This window comes from Oncorhynchus keta, chromosome 17, assembly GCF_023373465.1.
Source record: "Oncorhynchus keta strain PuntledgeMale-10-30-2019 chromosome 17, Oket_V2, whole genome shotgun sequence".
NCBI lineage: Eukaryota > Metazoa > Chordata > Actinopteri > Salmoniformes > Salmonidae > Oncorhynchus > Oncorhynchus keta.
Genome location: NC_068437.1, coordinates 30,249,646 through 30,264,452, shown reverse-complemented (window position 1 = coordinate 30,264,452; position 14,807 = coordinate 30,249,646). Strand labels below are relative to the sequence as shown.

Below are 14,807 nucleotides of genomic sequence, written 5' to 3'. Positions count from 1 at the left end.
CCTGTGTGTGTGTGTGTGGTTGAGTCCTGTGTGGGTAGTTGTGACCTGTGTGTGTGTAGTTGAGTCCTCTGTGTGTGTGTGTATTTGAGTCCTGTGTGTAGTTGTGACCTGTGTGTATGTAGTTGTGACCTGTGTGTGTGTAGTTGTGACCTGTGTGTGTGTGTGTAGTTGTGACCTGTGTGTGTGTGTGGTTGAGACCTGTGTGTGTAGTTGAGTCCTCTGTGTGTAGTTGTGAACTGTGTGTGTGTGTGTAGTTGAATCCTGTGTGTGTAGTTGTGACCTGTGTGTGTGTAGTTGAGTCCTCTGTGTGTGTGTGTATTTGAGTCCTGTGTGTAGTTGTGACCTGTGTGTATGTAGTTGTGACCTGTGTGTGTGTAGTTGTGACCTGTGTGTGTGTGTAGTTGTGACCTGTGTGTGTCTGTAGTTGTGACCTGTGTGTGTGTGTGTGTGTGTGTGTGTGTGTGTGTGTGTGTGTGTTTGTGTTTGTGTTTTGTGTGTGTGTGTGTGTGTGTGTGCGTGTGTGTAGCTGTGACCTGTGTGTGTGTGATCCTCACCCGTATACTATAGTTGTAGCCTCCCTTCAGCCCGTCGATGACTGCGGTCAGAGTGCGGTTCTTATATTTGACCACATTGAGGTGGTTAATGGTCATCTCTAGCTGGCCCTGGCGGTAGACAAGCACTGTGTAGGAACTTATGTTCCCATTGGGTTCCTCAGGGGGGGCAAAGGTCACAAACACACGGGTCACTTCCTCCGGAATCACCTGCAGGGTCACGTTCTTAGGAGGATCCCTGGGCTCTGGAAGGAGGAGGGGAAAAGGATGGACGGAGGAGAGAGAGAGAGATGAACTACTTCCCAGTTTAATAAAGTAGCTACTGTATTACTGGATCTGTGTGTTCCTCACCTTCCTCCATTGTTCTGATGACAGTGGGCTCAGTGGCCTGTCCGTCCCGCCGTGCGTTCTCCAGTGATCCAGTGAAGGCGGTCACGGTCACAGAGTAGCGAGTGAACGCAGTCAGGTTTGACACAACTACAATCCTCAGCTCCTCTGGACTGCGTACCACAGACTGGTTTAACCCCTCGCTATCCAGCTGAACAACGACACAACAGGTAGTAGTGTAAGGTTCTTATTTTACAGATCTAAATAACTCACGGACACTAGAGAAGCTTAACCAAGTTTAATTCTTCCCAAAGGTTCTGTACAGCTGTATTCAGACAGCAAAACATTTCTCACCATCACACGTATGTATACCCTACTTGGGACACTCCTTCTCTCCAATCCTTACATCTTATGGTTTCACAGGAAATGGGTAACAGGATAATAAACCCTTATTACTCCCTTCAGGGGATCTGACCTGACCTCTTGACCTCAACCCCTCAGCCTAATCCACAGATGTCCTTCCGCTCCCCTATAGCCTGTGATCTCCTCCCATCCACCCAGTATATTCCACAGACACTCTGTCTTTCTACAGATCTCACTCCTTTATATACTATGTGTCTAATCTATCATGTCTTTAATATCTCAATGTTCAAAGTTTAGAATCCAACAGTAGCAAGAACCATTTTCATATTATTATTTGTGTGTGTTTTGTGTACTCACAGAGAGGACGTCTATGAGGTAGGAGGTGGGGCCGGTGATCACATCTGGGAGTTGCCATTGGATACGGAGGCTGTTGGAGGACATGGTCACTGACAGGTCACTGGGAGGGGCATCAGGGTCTGAGAGGAGAGACAGGTATAAATATACACATACTGCCTGGGTGTGTGGGTACATCTGTTGTATGTATGTGTGCATGTGGGTACTTACTCCCAGCCAGTGTGTGTGTGTATTTCCAGGGTGTGTGTTCTCCTGGCCCAGCATTCGTAAGGGCTGTGATTCTGAAGCGGTAGAGGCGGTACTTGGCCAGAGACTGTAGAGTGATGCTCCTGTTGCCCTCACCACCATCAGAACCATTCACTGACACCAACACCTGACCAGGAACATGAAGATGATGTTGAGTTCAATGTTAGGATTTCATTTTGTGTCATACAGCCTATTCATGTAGACATACTGTATGTACGACACAACAACACAGATATCCAGGTAAACATACATCCTGATGGACGCAGCCTGGAGCCAGGGTAGCGGTCGGCTCTGGAAGGGGTGTGGCCTCAGCTAGGGGTGTGTCAGACTGGCAGTCGGGTGACAGCAGCTGCACGGTGATGCGGTACTCAGTGAGCATGCCCAGAGCAGAGAGGGGAGGAGCCCATTGGAGCGTTACACTGGTGGCTGTGGCCTCTGACACACTCAGGAAGCGAGGGACACCAGGAACTGCAGGGGGATATAAAGGTGGGTTGAGGTGGTACAGTTCATCTGGTCTCCTGGTGAAGTCTGTGTGTGTGTGTGTGTGTACCTGACTCGGGGTGTGTGTAGGCAGTACAGTTGATCTGGTCACCTGGGCCGGCAGAGTTGACAGCCGTCACGGTGAGTGTGAATTCTGCGTCCGGCGCCAGCCCGCTGACCGTATACTGGTTTGTGTAAGCCTGGTGTATGTATGCCTGTGAGCGTGTGTCCACCTGGTAGTACAGGATGAGTCCATTGGGGTTGACTGGAGGCTCCCAGTGTAGAAACACAGAGTCCCAGCCCAGACCAGAGCAGGACAGGTTACCCACCACCTCTGACACTGGAACCAGGAGACACAGGGTTAACACAAGGGTTATTAACCACTTTCACATGCATATGGCACTTGATTTCTAGTTCCACAACCTCACACACAAACCTGATTCATTGGTTGTGAAGGACACAGGAGTGCTGTACTGGTCTCCATGACCCACTCTGGTGTAGCTAAACACACTGATCTCATAGGAGCTGTGAGGCCGGATCCCACTCAGCTGTCCTTCTGTCCACGGACCTGTAGAGTTCTGACAGAGAGGAGGAGGAAGAGAGAGAGAGAGAAATCAGGAAATCTTATAGACAGAACATAGCAAAGTTACAGGACTCCAGTTTGACATATTTAATGTGTGTGTGTGTGTGTGTGTGTGTGTGTGTGTGTGTGTGTGTGTGTGTGTGTGTGTGTGTGTGTGTGTGTGTGTGTGTGTGTGTGTGTGTGTGTGTGTGTGTGTGTGTGCAGTACTTGGTAAGTGAGTGTGTTTGTGTTGTTCTCCAGGATCCTGAAGCCGTAGTGTGTGACCACACCGTTGGGTTCCAGAGAGGGTTCCCAGGTCAGCCACACAGAGAAGGCTGTGTGGTTATACAGAGACAGGTTCCGGGGTGGAGACATCGGACCTGGTGGAACACAATGTTAGAGTACATTACTGGCCTTCGTCTGTGTTCAGCGGCCGCAGTTGGAGGGGTTATGGTAGGTTAGAGGTTAATAGGAGATAAAGGTGAGAGGTTAAAGATGACCTGCTTCGTCTGTGTGCAGCATCAGTAGTAGCGGGGGTCCGGAGCCCTTGCGGGTGGCTGCGGTGATAGAGAGGTTGTAGGCTGTGTAGGGCAGCAGCAGTGTGAGTGTGAGGGTGGTGTTGGGGGTGTGTGTGGTGTTGGAGCCTCCAGGGCCGAACAGGGTGAGGGAATAGTCAGTTATCTCTCCGTTGGTCTCCAGGGGGCGCTGCCACACCACAGACACTGAGGAGGACGACAGGTTCCTACTGGACACCAGCACTGGAGCTGAACTGGGGACTGGAGGGAGAGGGTGAGTTAATAGTATGTGAGTGTATGAGTTTAAAATATGTGTGTGTGTGTGAGAGTACGTAAGAAGACTCACTATCATCATCGGTCCTTACGTGCAGCAGGCTGGTGTGGTTGTGGGCGGGGCCGGCACTGGTTGCCGGGGTAACAGTGAAGACGTAGGGATAGTACTTCCTGAGTTTGGTAAACAGGAAGACGTTGTCATTGGTTATCTTGGTGATGGTATTGTTGACAGCGGGGGGTCCGGGGGGGTTGCTGTTAGGTTTAGGGGGGTTCAGGGGTTCAGTGGTAAGGGGGAGTCCAGCCTCCTGCAGGGTGAGCAGGTAGAAGGGGCGTCCGTTAGGTTCCATAGGCGGGTCCCAGCTTACAATGATGGCCGTAGAACTGAAGATCTGAGCACTGAGGTTGTGGACCGGATCACTGGGCACTGTGGGGGGAGACGAGGAGTTAGTATGACTGACTGAACTACTATGCATCATTTATATCACTGAATACTAGGACTGCGTCCGAAATGATGGGTCAATATGCATTACATAACAAACAGGGTGTCATTGCTTAAACACTTCAAGCTACAGTATGTTGATGGATGCTGTATATACATGTAATACATCTCCACCCAAATCAACAATATTATTAAGAAATCAAACACTTGAGCCACCCCAGGGACAGAGACACACACAAAACAGCACTTCATCATCATCATCATCATCATCATCATCATCATCATCATCATCATCATCATCATCAGGATCATCACCCCATGATCAACAGGGAGAACCTCAGTGTGAAAAGAAAAACATTTGACCAGAGAAACTTTGTTTTTAGAAAAGTTATATCGAGAAACTTTGTTTTGAAAAACTTCAAGTCGAGGAAGTTTGAAGAAAGACACTTTGAACAGCAGATACTCATCCTGGCTACACCCTCTTCTGGTGTATATCCTCTAAGCTCCGGTCACTGAGTCTGACCATATTGAGAGAGCAAACTGAGCATGTGCACACCTCGGGAAACAGGGATGGAGAGAATAAGAGGAGTGGAGATGGAGGAAACAAGGAGGGAGGGGAGACCTCAGTGAAGGCAGATTGAGAGGCTGGTAATGTGGATGGATGGGTGGAGGAGAGAGGGCGGTGTGTGGGTGTCTGAGCCCAGGGCAGTGAGCCCTGTTGGGCTTGGCAGGGCAGGACAGGCAGGGTGGGCTGGAGGTCCGGTGGCTGGAGCACAGAGGCAGAGACACATAGTCAGTATCAGAGACATCATCAGACAGAAACAGGAGTTAGGTACTATTATATGTCAGATGAACGCTGCAGTCTGTCTACGCCATTTTTCCCAAAATCACATAAAAACAAAGAGATCAAAACATGAACAATACCTGACTAGCTAGCTATGTTTTCGAATCCAGATGAATAATATCAGACATTTTATCTGTATTATCTATTTGACATGGACATTGCTACTTCTTCTTATAATCCAGGTGCTGCATTTCAACAGTGATTCATCTGCACCTGAAGCTACAGACAACATTAACAGACGACTGATCACTTCTCAACACTATCAACTACTAACACTGAGAGAATAATGACCTACTGACAAAACTATACAGGATGTCTATGTTGATAGCGTTGAAGGATTGATGCCAAGATATGTTTACTAAATACATGGAGGCCTGTAGCATTGCTCCGTTTGGACAACAAGATATGATCAGATGTTCAATATGTTAAAGACTAAACTTCCACCAGGTTCAGTAAAAGGAGACACAAACTGGTTGTCTGAGGTACGGAGGCCTCGAAGGGACAAAAAGGGCCAGTTTGTCAGACTGACAGAGTTACCTCCATTCACTAGCCAGCTGAAAGTTACACTTCAATCTCAGAGTTTTTCCGTGATTTTAGTAAGTTCAAAAAGAGGTTGGAAAAAACAGTGCAGACTCTCTGTGTGTGTGTGTGTGTGTGTGTGTGTGTGTGTGTGTGTGTGTGTGTGTGTGTGTGTGTGTGTGTGTGTGTGTGTGTGTGTGTGTGTGTGTGTGTGTGTGTGTATGACTGACCATCCTCTGGGGTGAGTAGGTTTAAGGGATCAGTATAGACCCCCCCATCCCCCTGCAGGGTGCTGGAAGTCAGCCAGAGGCTGTAGTTCTGTCCTCCTCTCAGGCCAGACAAACGGTAGGACAGGTCCTCCCCCGGGGAGACAGGGTCCAGCTCTGACACTGGGATATGCTAGGGGAGAGGTAAGAGAGAGACAATGCCCTTAAAGTAGAACATAACACACTTTTAGACGAGTGTACAATGTGTGTGTGTTACTCACCTGCTTTATAACAGCTTTATTGTCTATGTAGTATACACTGTAGTGCTGTAAAACTCACCTGTTCTGTGACAGTGGTATTGTCTGAGTAGTACAGAGTGTAGTGCAGGAGTATTCCATTTGGCTGAGTGGGAGGTTGCCAGAGCATGGTCACCGAGGAAGAGGTCAGGTTCACCAACGACACATTCTGGGGAGGGTCAAACGGCACTGTGGAAGAGAATTGCAAGAGAATGTGTTCAATAAAGATGAACTGAAGGCCTGGAGCATTGCTCAGTTTGGACTACAAGATTTTCAAAAGTGAAGGAACTAACTCTCTCCGTCTGTCTGTGTCTGTGTGTGTACACCTGTGTCAATAGTACTGAAGCTGATGTATATAAGGACTCCCCCGTCCCCCAGGCGTGTCCAGCTGGAGATAGAGGCATTGTAGCGACTCTCTGAGTCAACACTGATAACCACAGCTGTATCTGTCACGTTCTGCCACACCTCAGAAGACTCATTCCTTAGAGAAGAGAGAAGGAAGGAGGATGAAGAAGAGAGAGACCATGTTGGAGCTAGCTGTAACTGCTCCTTCAATCAGAATGCCTCATCCCTCAATATCTTTTTCAACATCACATCAGCAGTAGGATTCAAACTATTGATCAATAATGAAATAAAAAACTCACCAGACTCTGACTATGTAGTAGAGGATCTCAGAGTTGGCCTCTTCCGGTGGTTCCCATGACAATTGTACCTCGTAGTCTGAAAATGTCCTGGCTAGCAGAAACTGAGGGGGAGTGTCTGGTTCTGAAACAAACTTACCATTGATTAGAATCAAAACACAGACACACTGAAAACCACGCCACCTTGGGGAAATGGACTGGAAGAAGGAAGGTCTGTCTGCATTCTGTCTCATCTGTAAGTACAGCCCTGTGAAGAGAAGCTGATTGGTTAATCATCTGTAAGTACAGCCCTGTGAAGAGAAGCTGATTGGTTAATCATCTGTAAGTACAGCCCTGTGAAGAGAAGCTGATTGGTTAATCTTCTGTAAGTACAGCCCTGTGAAGAGAAGCTGATTGGTTAATCATCTGTAAGTACAGCCCTGTGAAGAGAAGCTGATTGGTTAATCATCTGTAAGTACAGCCCTGTGAAGAGAAGCTGATTGGTTAATCATCTGTAAGTACAGCCCTGTGAAGTGAAGCTAATTGGTTAATAGCATGGTTCTGGGCCTGTTGAATATCTCTGTGATAACCTTGTCATCTCCCGTCTTGATTACTGCAACTCGCTGTTGGCTGGGCTCCCTGCCTGTGCCATTAAACCCCTACAACTCATCCAGAACGCCGCAGCCCGTCTGGTGTTCAACCTTCCCAAGTTCTCTCACGTCACCCCGCTCCTCCGCTCTCTCCACTGGCTTCCAGTTGAAGCTCGCATCCGCTACAAGACCATGGTGCTCGCCTACGGAGCTGTGAGGGGAACGGCACCTCAGTACCTCCAGGCTCTGATCAGGCCCTACACCCAAACAAGGGCACTGCGTTCATCCACCTCTGGCCTGCTCGCCTCCCTACCACTGAGGAAGTACAGTTCCCGCTCAGCCCAGTCAAAACTGTTCGCTGCTCTGGCCCCCAATGGTGGAACAAACTCCCTCACGACGCCAGGACAGCGGAGTCAATCACCACCTTCCGGAGACACCTGAAACCCCACCTCTTCAAGGAATACCTAGGATAGGGTAAGTAAGGGTAGGTAATCCTTCTCCCCCAACAAGATTTAGATGCAAGTGGCTGTTCCACTGGTTGTCATAAGGTGTATGCACCAATTTGTAAGTCGCTCTGGATAAGAGCGTCTGCTAAATGACTTAAATGTAAATGTAAATGTAACCCCTGTGATGTCAGAGTGTCAGGAGAACCTGAAACCGAGAGAGGAAGTGACCTCACAGTAGTGAGATGAGAAGAAGAGGTAATGATGAACCTTCTGTGGTCCAGAGTCTCCGGTCACGTTAACATCATGGTCCACAATGCAGCCACCTGAAATATAATGACTCTAACCATGGTCCCCCTACCCCCTTTCACCCCAGGGTCCCTCCCTCTGTTGGGGTGATGTTAGGGGTTTACTGTGTGTGTGTGTGATGTTTGAGAGGCTCTCACCGTCCTCCAGAGTGGTAATGTTGAGAGGGTCACTGCTGTGGTTTCCGGAGCCAATACGTGTGTGTGCCTTCACCACCAGAGTGTATTGCGCAAACTTCCTCAGGTGTGTGATCTGGGCGTGGTTGATGGGTGTGGTCAGGTTGAGGAAGTGGGAGGAGTTTCGCAGCTCAAGGCTGTAAATCAAATCAAAGTCCATTTAAAGTGCATTTAGTCATCACGAGACAGTTCAAATATAGAAGCTAAGCAGAGATGTACCTGTAGTGTGTGATAACTCCGTTGGGCACCAGGGGGTGCTCCCATGTCACGTTCACCTCATTGGAACTGACAGACACGTAGGACAGGCCGTAGGAAGGACTACCCGGAACTAGAGAGGAGACACACACACTTCAACATGAGGCGTGTGTGCATGTGTCTAGTGTGTGTGTGTGTGTGTGTGTGTGTGTGTGTGTGTGTGTGTGTGTGTGTGTGTGTGTGTGTGTGTGTGTGTGTGTGTGTGTGTGTGTGTGTGTGTGTGTATGTGTGTGTAGTTGTGACCTGTGTGTGTGTGTAGACTCACCGTCCTCCCCAGACAGCATAGTGAGTGTGTCTGAGGTGTGGTTCCCGTGTCCGATGCGTGTGTATGCTCTGACAGAGACATTATAGTATGAAAACGGCCTTAGCCCTGTCAGAGTCACTCTGGGGATAGAGCTGTTCAACACTGCCACATACGATTGGTTCTCGTACAGAACCTCATACTGTTGGATCACCCCATTGGCTCTCTCCGGGGGCGACCAAGAGAGGGTGGTGGTGGAGGGAGAGGTGTCTACCACTGTTAACCCTACAGGCGGGGTGTCAGGTTCTGAGAGAGAGATAGAGAGGGGTAAGACTGGACTTTCTATCATTAAACCCACACAATGACAGAGGTGTGTGTGTGTATGTGTGTGTGTGTGGTATGTACCATCCTCGGGTGTGACAGCGAAAATATCGTCTAGGTCAGACAGAGAGCTCTCTCCTACAGCAGTAGATGCAGCCACTCGCAGTTTATAACCTGTATACTTCTCCAGCCCTGAAACACACAGCAAGTAGTTTATAACCTGTATACTTCTCCAGCCCTGAAACACACAGCAAGCAGTTTATAACCTGTATACTTCTCCAGCCCTGAAACACACAGCAAGCAGTTTATAACCTGTATACTTCTCCAGCCCTGAAACACACAGCAAGCAGTTTATAACCTGTATACTTCTCCAGTCCTGAAACACACAGCAAGCAGCCTAATACCAATACATCTTTACAGGCTTGAACCAGACTTGGACCATGTGTGTATGTATACGTGTTTGTGTGTGTGTGTGTTACCTGTGAGCAGTATGCTGGTGTTGTGTGTAATTCTATGCAGGGCCCGGTTGCTGTGTAGGTTGAGTCCGTAGAGAGTGTAGTGTGTGATTCGTCCATTGGGGTTGAGGGGCAGAGTCCAGCTGACCAGGATAGAGGTGGAGCTAACATTCTGATAGGACACTCCTACCACTGAGCTAGGAACTACAACAACGCACAACAATAAACAACAACAATAAACAAACAATGACATTATTACAAAACTGTGTGTAAATATATATCTGTGTGTACCCTGTTCGCCAGTCTTCTCAGTGACGCGTGTTGCAGGTCCCTCTCCAATAGTAGTAGCCGAGGTAACAGTGAAGGTGTAGTCAGTGAAGGGACTGAGACCAGAGACTAGGTAAGACAGCTCCTTAGCCTGTATGTCTATGACCTTGTCCCTCACATACACTCCTGGAACACACACACACACACACACACACACACACACACACACACACACACACACACACACACACACACACACACACACACACACACACACACACACACACACACACACACACACACACACACACACACACACACACACACACACACACACACACACACACGGTGTAAAGGACAGACTGTAGAGAAGTGGTAACACACCTCATTCATCAACTAGTCTTAAATGTTTAAAGTGTTATGACTCATGTACTGGAGGCAGCTCTGCAGAGTGGTCACTAGTTCTGTCCTTGAGCTGTTCTTATCTATTGATGTTCTGTATTATGTTTCATGTTTTGTGTGGACCCCAGGAAGAGTAGCTGCTGCAATTGCAACAGACAATGGTGATCCTAATAAAATACCAAATAAACCTGATTTTAAACCTAACCCTAACAACACTGCTAAGCCTAATGCCTAACCCTAACCTTAAATTAAGACCAAAAAGCACATTTTTGTTTTCATGAATTTACACAATATAGCCAATTTTGACTTTGCAGTTGGCCCATCTAGCGGAAATCCCTCAGTTCTGCCTCCAGGGCAAGATTCATGACAATAAACGTCAACTTGCGGTTAAAAGGTTAAAGGTTAGTGGTGAGTGCAGTACTTCCTGGGGTGCTGGATGCAGCAGCCCTGGTGAAGAGGTATGTCAGGAGTGTCTGGAGGTGTCCAGTGGCTGCAGGTGCAGAGCGGGTAGAGAGGTGGGGCTTGCCAGAGGTGAGCTGGCTGGGCTGTGGGTGGGCAGTGAGCCAGGGGAGGGGTGTGGCCGGGGGTGAGGTGGTTAGGGAGAGGGAAGAGGTCTCTGAAGTCACATGGTCAGAGGTCAGAGGGGTGGAGTCTGGAAAGTCAGAGGTCTGGCCAGCCCCAGGGGCCATACTGGCCAGACTGGAGCCCTCAGTGACTGTCGGGTCAGTGTTGCTGTTGTGCTCAAAGTTAGTGTTAGGGCTGGTTGGAGCGCTGTGTGTGAAGCTGATTGCAGTCCTGGTCATGCCGGTGATGAGCGTGTGGTCGGGGAGGGTGACCGTGAACGCAGGTGGGGAGGTGGTCAGGCTGTCAGCTGATCTCTTACGCCGGAGAGAGTGGTCAGGGATAACAGCAGCAAACGTTCCATCACCAAGGAGATCAGTGTAATTTAGATCCTAAAGAGAAGATGAAAACATCAGAGACACACACACACACACACACACATACACAGCCACTAATCCAGACAAATAGAGTGGTACCTGTGTTCCAGTGAGGGTGATGTCCTGCAGCAGTGTGTTGTCAGAAAGAACCAGGAGTCTGTACTGTGTGATCAGACCGTTGGGCTGGGCAGGACTTCTCCAACTCACACGCACCGACACAGAGTCTACTGCTACTGCCTGCAGAGCCTGCACTGCACTGGGAGCTACACACACACACACACACAGACACGGACGGACGGACGGACGGACGGACGGACGGACGGACGGACGGACGGACGGACGGACGGACGGACGGACGGACAGACAGACAGACAGACAGACAGACAGACAGTATCAGACAGACAGACAGTATCAGACAGTATCAGACAGACAGTATCAGACAGTATTAGACAGACAGTATCAGACAGTATTAGACAGTATCAGACAGACAGTATTAGACAGTATTAGACAGTATCAGACAGACAGTATTAGTAGGAATGTTAGAGGGCTGAATGTTTAGATGTCACCACACTGGCCAATTAGGAGAGGAAGGGCACCACACTGCTAGAGCACATCACTCAAGACACATGTTTGTGAGTGTGTTCTTACCCTCAGCAGGTGTCAGTACAGCAGTAAAGGCCTCAGGCCCCAGCTGGCCAGCAGACTTGGCCCGCACCGCCACTCTGTAGCGTGTGTAGGGTGTCAGACCAGAGTACACAAACCTCAGGTCCCATGTGCTGTTCTCATAGATAAACCCTGACACACACACACACACACACACACACACACACACACACACACACACACACACACACACACACACACACACACACACACACACACACACACACACACACACACACACACACACACACACACACACACACACACACACACACACACACACACACACACACACACACACACACACACACACACACACACACACACACACACACACACACACCATTCGGGTCAGATCTGGACCTTCAGTGTTTTTACTTCAGCAAGTATTTTAAATGTAGTGATGTACTGTATGTGTATGTGTGTGTTTACCTGTAGGGCCATAGAGATAGATAACGTAGCTGAAACGTCCGGTAACGATGGTTGGGGGATCCCAGGAGACAGAGAACGACTTAGACGTCACGTTCCATACCAACAGGTTGTGGGGGGGGTCCTCTGGGGCTGCATCACACACATACATATCCACATGTTGAGAGATGAAGAGATAGGAACAGATAGAGAGATGAATAGATAGGAACAGATGGAGAGATAGGAACAGATAGAGAGAGATAGGAACAGAGAGAGAGATGGATAGATAGGAACAGATAGAGAGAGATGGAGAGATAGGAACAGATAGAGAGAGATGAAGAGATAGGAACAGATAGAGAGAGATGAAGAGATAGGAACAGATAGAGAGAGATGAAGAGATAGGAACAGATGGAGAGATAGGAACAGATAGAGAGAGATGAAGAGATAGGAACAGATAGAGAGAGATGAAGAGATAGGAACAGATAGAGAGAGATGAAGAGATAGGAACAGATAGAGAGAGATGAAGAGATAGGAACAGATAGAGAGAGATAGGAACAGATAGAGAGAGATAGGAACAGATAGGAACAGATAGAGAGAGATGGAGAGATAGGAACAGATAGAGAGAGATGGAGAGATAGGAACAGATAGAGAGATAGGAACAGATAGAGAGAGATAGGAACAGATAGAGAGAGATGGAGAGATAGGAACAGATAGAGAGAGATGAATAGATAGGAACAGATAGAGAGAGATTAATAGATAGGAACAGATAGAGAGAGATGGAGAGATAGGAACAGAGAGAGAGATGGAGAGATAGGAACAGATAGAGAGAGAGATGGAGAGATGAACAGATAGAGAGAGAGGAATAGATAAGAACAGATAGAGAGAGATGAATAGATAGGAACAGATAGAGAGAGATGAATAGATAGGAACAGATAGAGAGAGATGAATAGATAGGAACAGATAGAGAGAGATGAAGAGATAGGAACAGATAGAGAGAGATGGAGAGATAGGAACATATAGAGAGAGATAGGAACAGATAGAGAGAGATAGGAACAGATAGAGAGAGATAGGAACAGATAGAGGGAGATGGAGAGATATGAACAGATAGAGAGAGATGAATAGATAGGAATAGATAGAGAGAGATGAATAGATAGGAACAGATAGAGAGAGATGAAGAGATAGGAACAGATAGAGAGAGATGAATAGATAGGAACAGATAGAGAGAGATGAAGAGATAGGAACATATAGAGAGAGATAGGAACAGATAGAGAGAGATAGGAACAGATAGAGAGAGATAGGAACAGATAGAGAGAGATGAATAGATAGGAACAGATAGAGAGAGATGAAGAGATAGGAACAGATAGAGAGAGATGAATAGATAGGAACAGATAGAGAGAGATGAATAGATAGGAACAGATAGAGAGAGATGAAGAGATAGGAACAGATAGAGAGAGATGGAGAGATAGGAACAGATGGAGAGATAGAGCGAGATGGAGAGATAGGAACAGATAGAGAGAGATGAAGAGATAGGAACAGATAGAGAGATGGAGAGATAGGAACAGATAGAGAGAGAGGAATAGATAAGAACAGATAGAGAGAGATGAATAGATAGGAACAGATAGAGAGAGATGAATAGATAGGAACAGATAGAGAGAGATGAATAGATAGGAACAGATAGAGAGAGATGAAGAGATAGGAACAGATAGAGAGAGATGGAGAGATAGGAACATATAGAGAGAGATGGAGAGATAGGAACAGATGGAGAGATAGGAACAGATAGAGAGAGATGAAGAGATAGGAACAGATAGAGAGAGATGGAGAGATAGGAACAGATGGAGAGAGATGGAGAGATAGGAACAGATAGAGAGAGATGAAGAGATAGGAACAGATAGAGAGAGATGAAGAGATAGGAACAGATAGAGAGAGATGAATAGATAGAGAGAGATAGAGAGAGATGAAGAGATAGGAACAGATAGAGAGAGATTAAGAGATAGGAACAGATAGAGAGAGATTAAGAGATAGGAACAGATAGAGAGAGATGGAGAGATAGGAACAGATAGAGAGAGATAGAGAGAGATGGAGAGATAGGAACAGATAGAGAGAGATAGAGAGAGATGGAGAGATAGGAACAGATAGAGAGAGATGGAGAGATAGGAACAGATAGAGAGAGATGGAGAGATACGAACATATGGAGAGAGATGAAGAGATAGGAACAGATAGAGAGAGATGAATAGATAGGAACAGATAGAGAGAGATGAATAGATAGGAACAGATAGAGAGAGATGAAGAGATAGGAACAGATAGAGAGAGATGAATAGATAGGAACAGATAGAGAGAGATGAATAGATAGGAACAGATAGAGAGAGATGAAGAGATAGGAACAGATAGAGAGAGATAGGAACAGATAGAGACAGATAGGAACAGATATGGAGAGATAGAGAGATAGAGAAATAATAACAGATAGAGCGAGAGATCGAGACAGAGATTTCCCATTGGCAAAAACTGGTTGAATCAATGTTGTTTCCACATAATTTTAACCCCCAAAATCTGTGCGATGACATTGAATCAAACTCATTGGATTTGCAAAAAGTCAACAACATAAGGGCATTTTTCACCTAACTTTTAACCTAAATCCACTGACATTGAATTCACAATAGCTGACAACACAACCAAATGTAAATTAGACGTTGAACTGACGTCTGTGCCCAGTGGGATGTAGATGGAGAGAGGTGGAGTGTGTGGGTGTG

The 14,807-nt window shown here is 47.2% G+C and overlaps 1 protein-coding gene across 5 annotated transcripts in view; it reads right to left on the bottom strand.

Moving 5' to 3' along the window:
• Nucleotides 1-14,807, bottom strand: part of ptprq (protein tyrosine phosphatase receptor type Q) — a 48,233-nt gene that overhangs the window by 8,242 nt on the left and 25,184 nt on the right. For 4 of the 5 annotated variants that reach the window (XR_008066440.1, XM_052465849.1, XM_052465852.1 and 1 more), the window contains 20 exons: nt 12,085-12,213; nt 11,638-11,784; nt 11,089-11,252; nt 10,473-11,004; nt 9,674-9,835; nt 9,407-9,586; nt 9,012-9,119; nt 8,631-8,912; nt 8,330-8,438; nt 8,075-8,247; nt 3,745-4,095; nt 3,384-3,659; nt 3,112-3,263; nt 2,758-2,899; nt 2,392-2,661; nt 2,092-2,309; nt 1,806-1,968; nt 1,599-1,717; nt 903-1,089; nt 555-796 (listed from right to left, as the gene is read on the bottom strand). Coding sequence is in view for 4 of the 5 variants with exons in the window: in XM_052465849.1 (XP_052321809.1) it covers nt 555-796; nt 903-1,089; nt 1,599-1,717; nt 1,806-1,968; nt 2,092-2,309; nt 2,392-2,661; nt 2,758-2,899; nt 3,112-3,263; nt 3,384-3,659; nt 3,745-4,095; nt 8,075-8,247; nt 8,330-8,438; nt 8,631-8,912; nt 9,012-9,119; nt 9,407-9,586; nt 9,674-9,835; nt 10,473-11,004; nt 11,089-11,252; nt 11,638-11,784; nt 12,085-12,213 (4,106 nt within the window). In the remaining variant the exon portion in view is untranslated. The remainder of the gene's footprint in view (nt 1-554; nt 797-902; nt 1,090-1,598; nt 1,718-1,805; nt 1,969-2,091; nt 2,310-2,391; nt 2,662-2,757; nt 2,900-3,111; nt 3,264-3,383; nt 3,660-3,744; nt 4,096-8,074; nt 8,248-8,329; nt 8,439-8,630; nt 8,913-9,011; nt 9,120-9,406; nt 9,587-9,673; nt 9,836-10,472; nt 11,005-11,088; nt 11,253-11,637; nt 11,785-12,084; nt 12,214-14,807) is intronic. The other variant, XM_052465854.1, reaches the window with a different exon arrangement.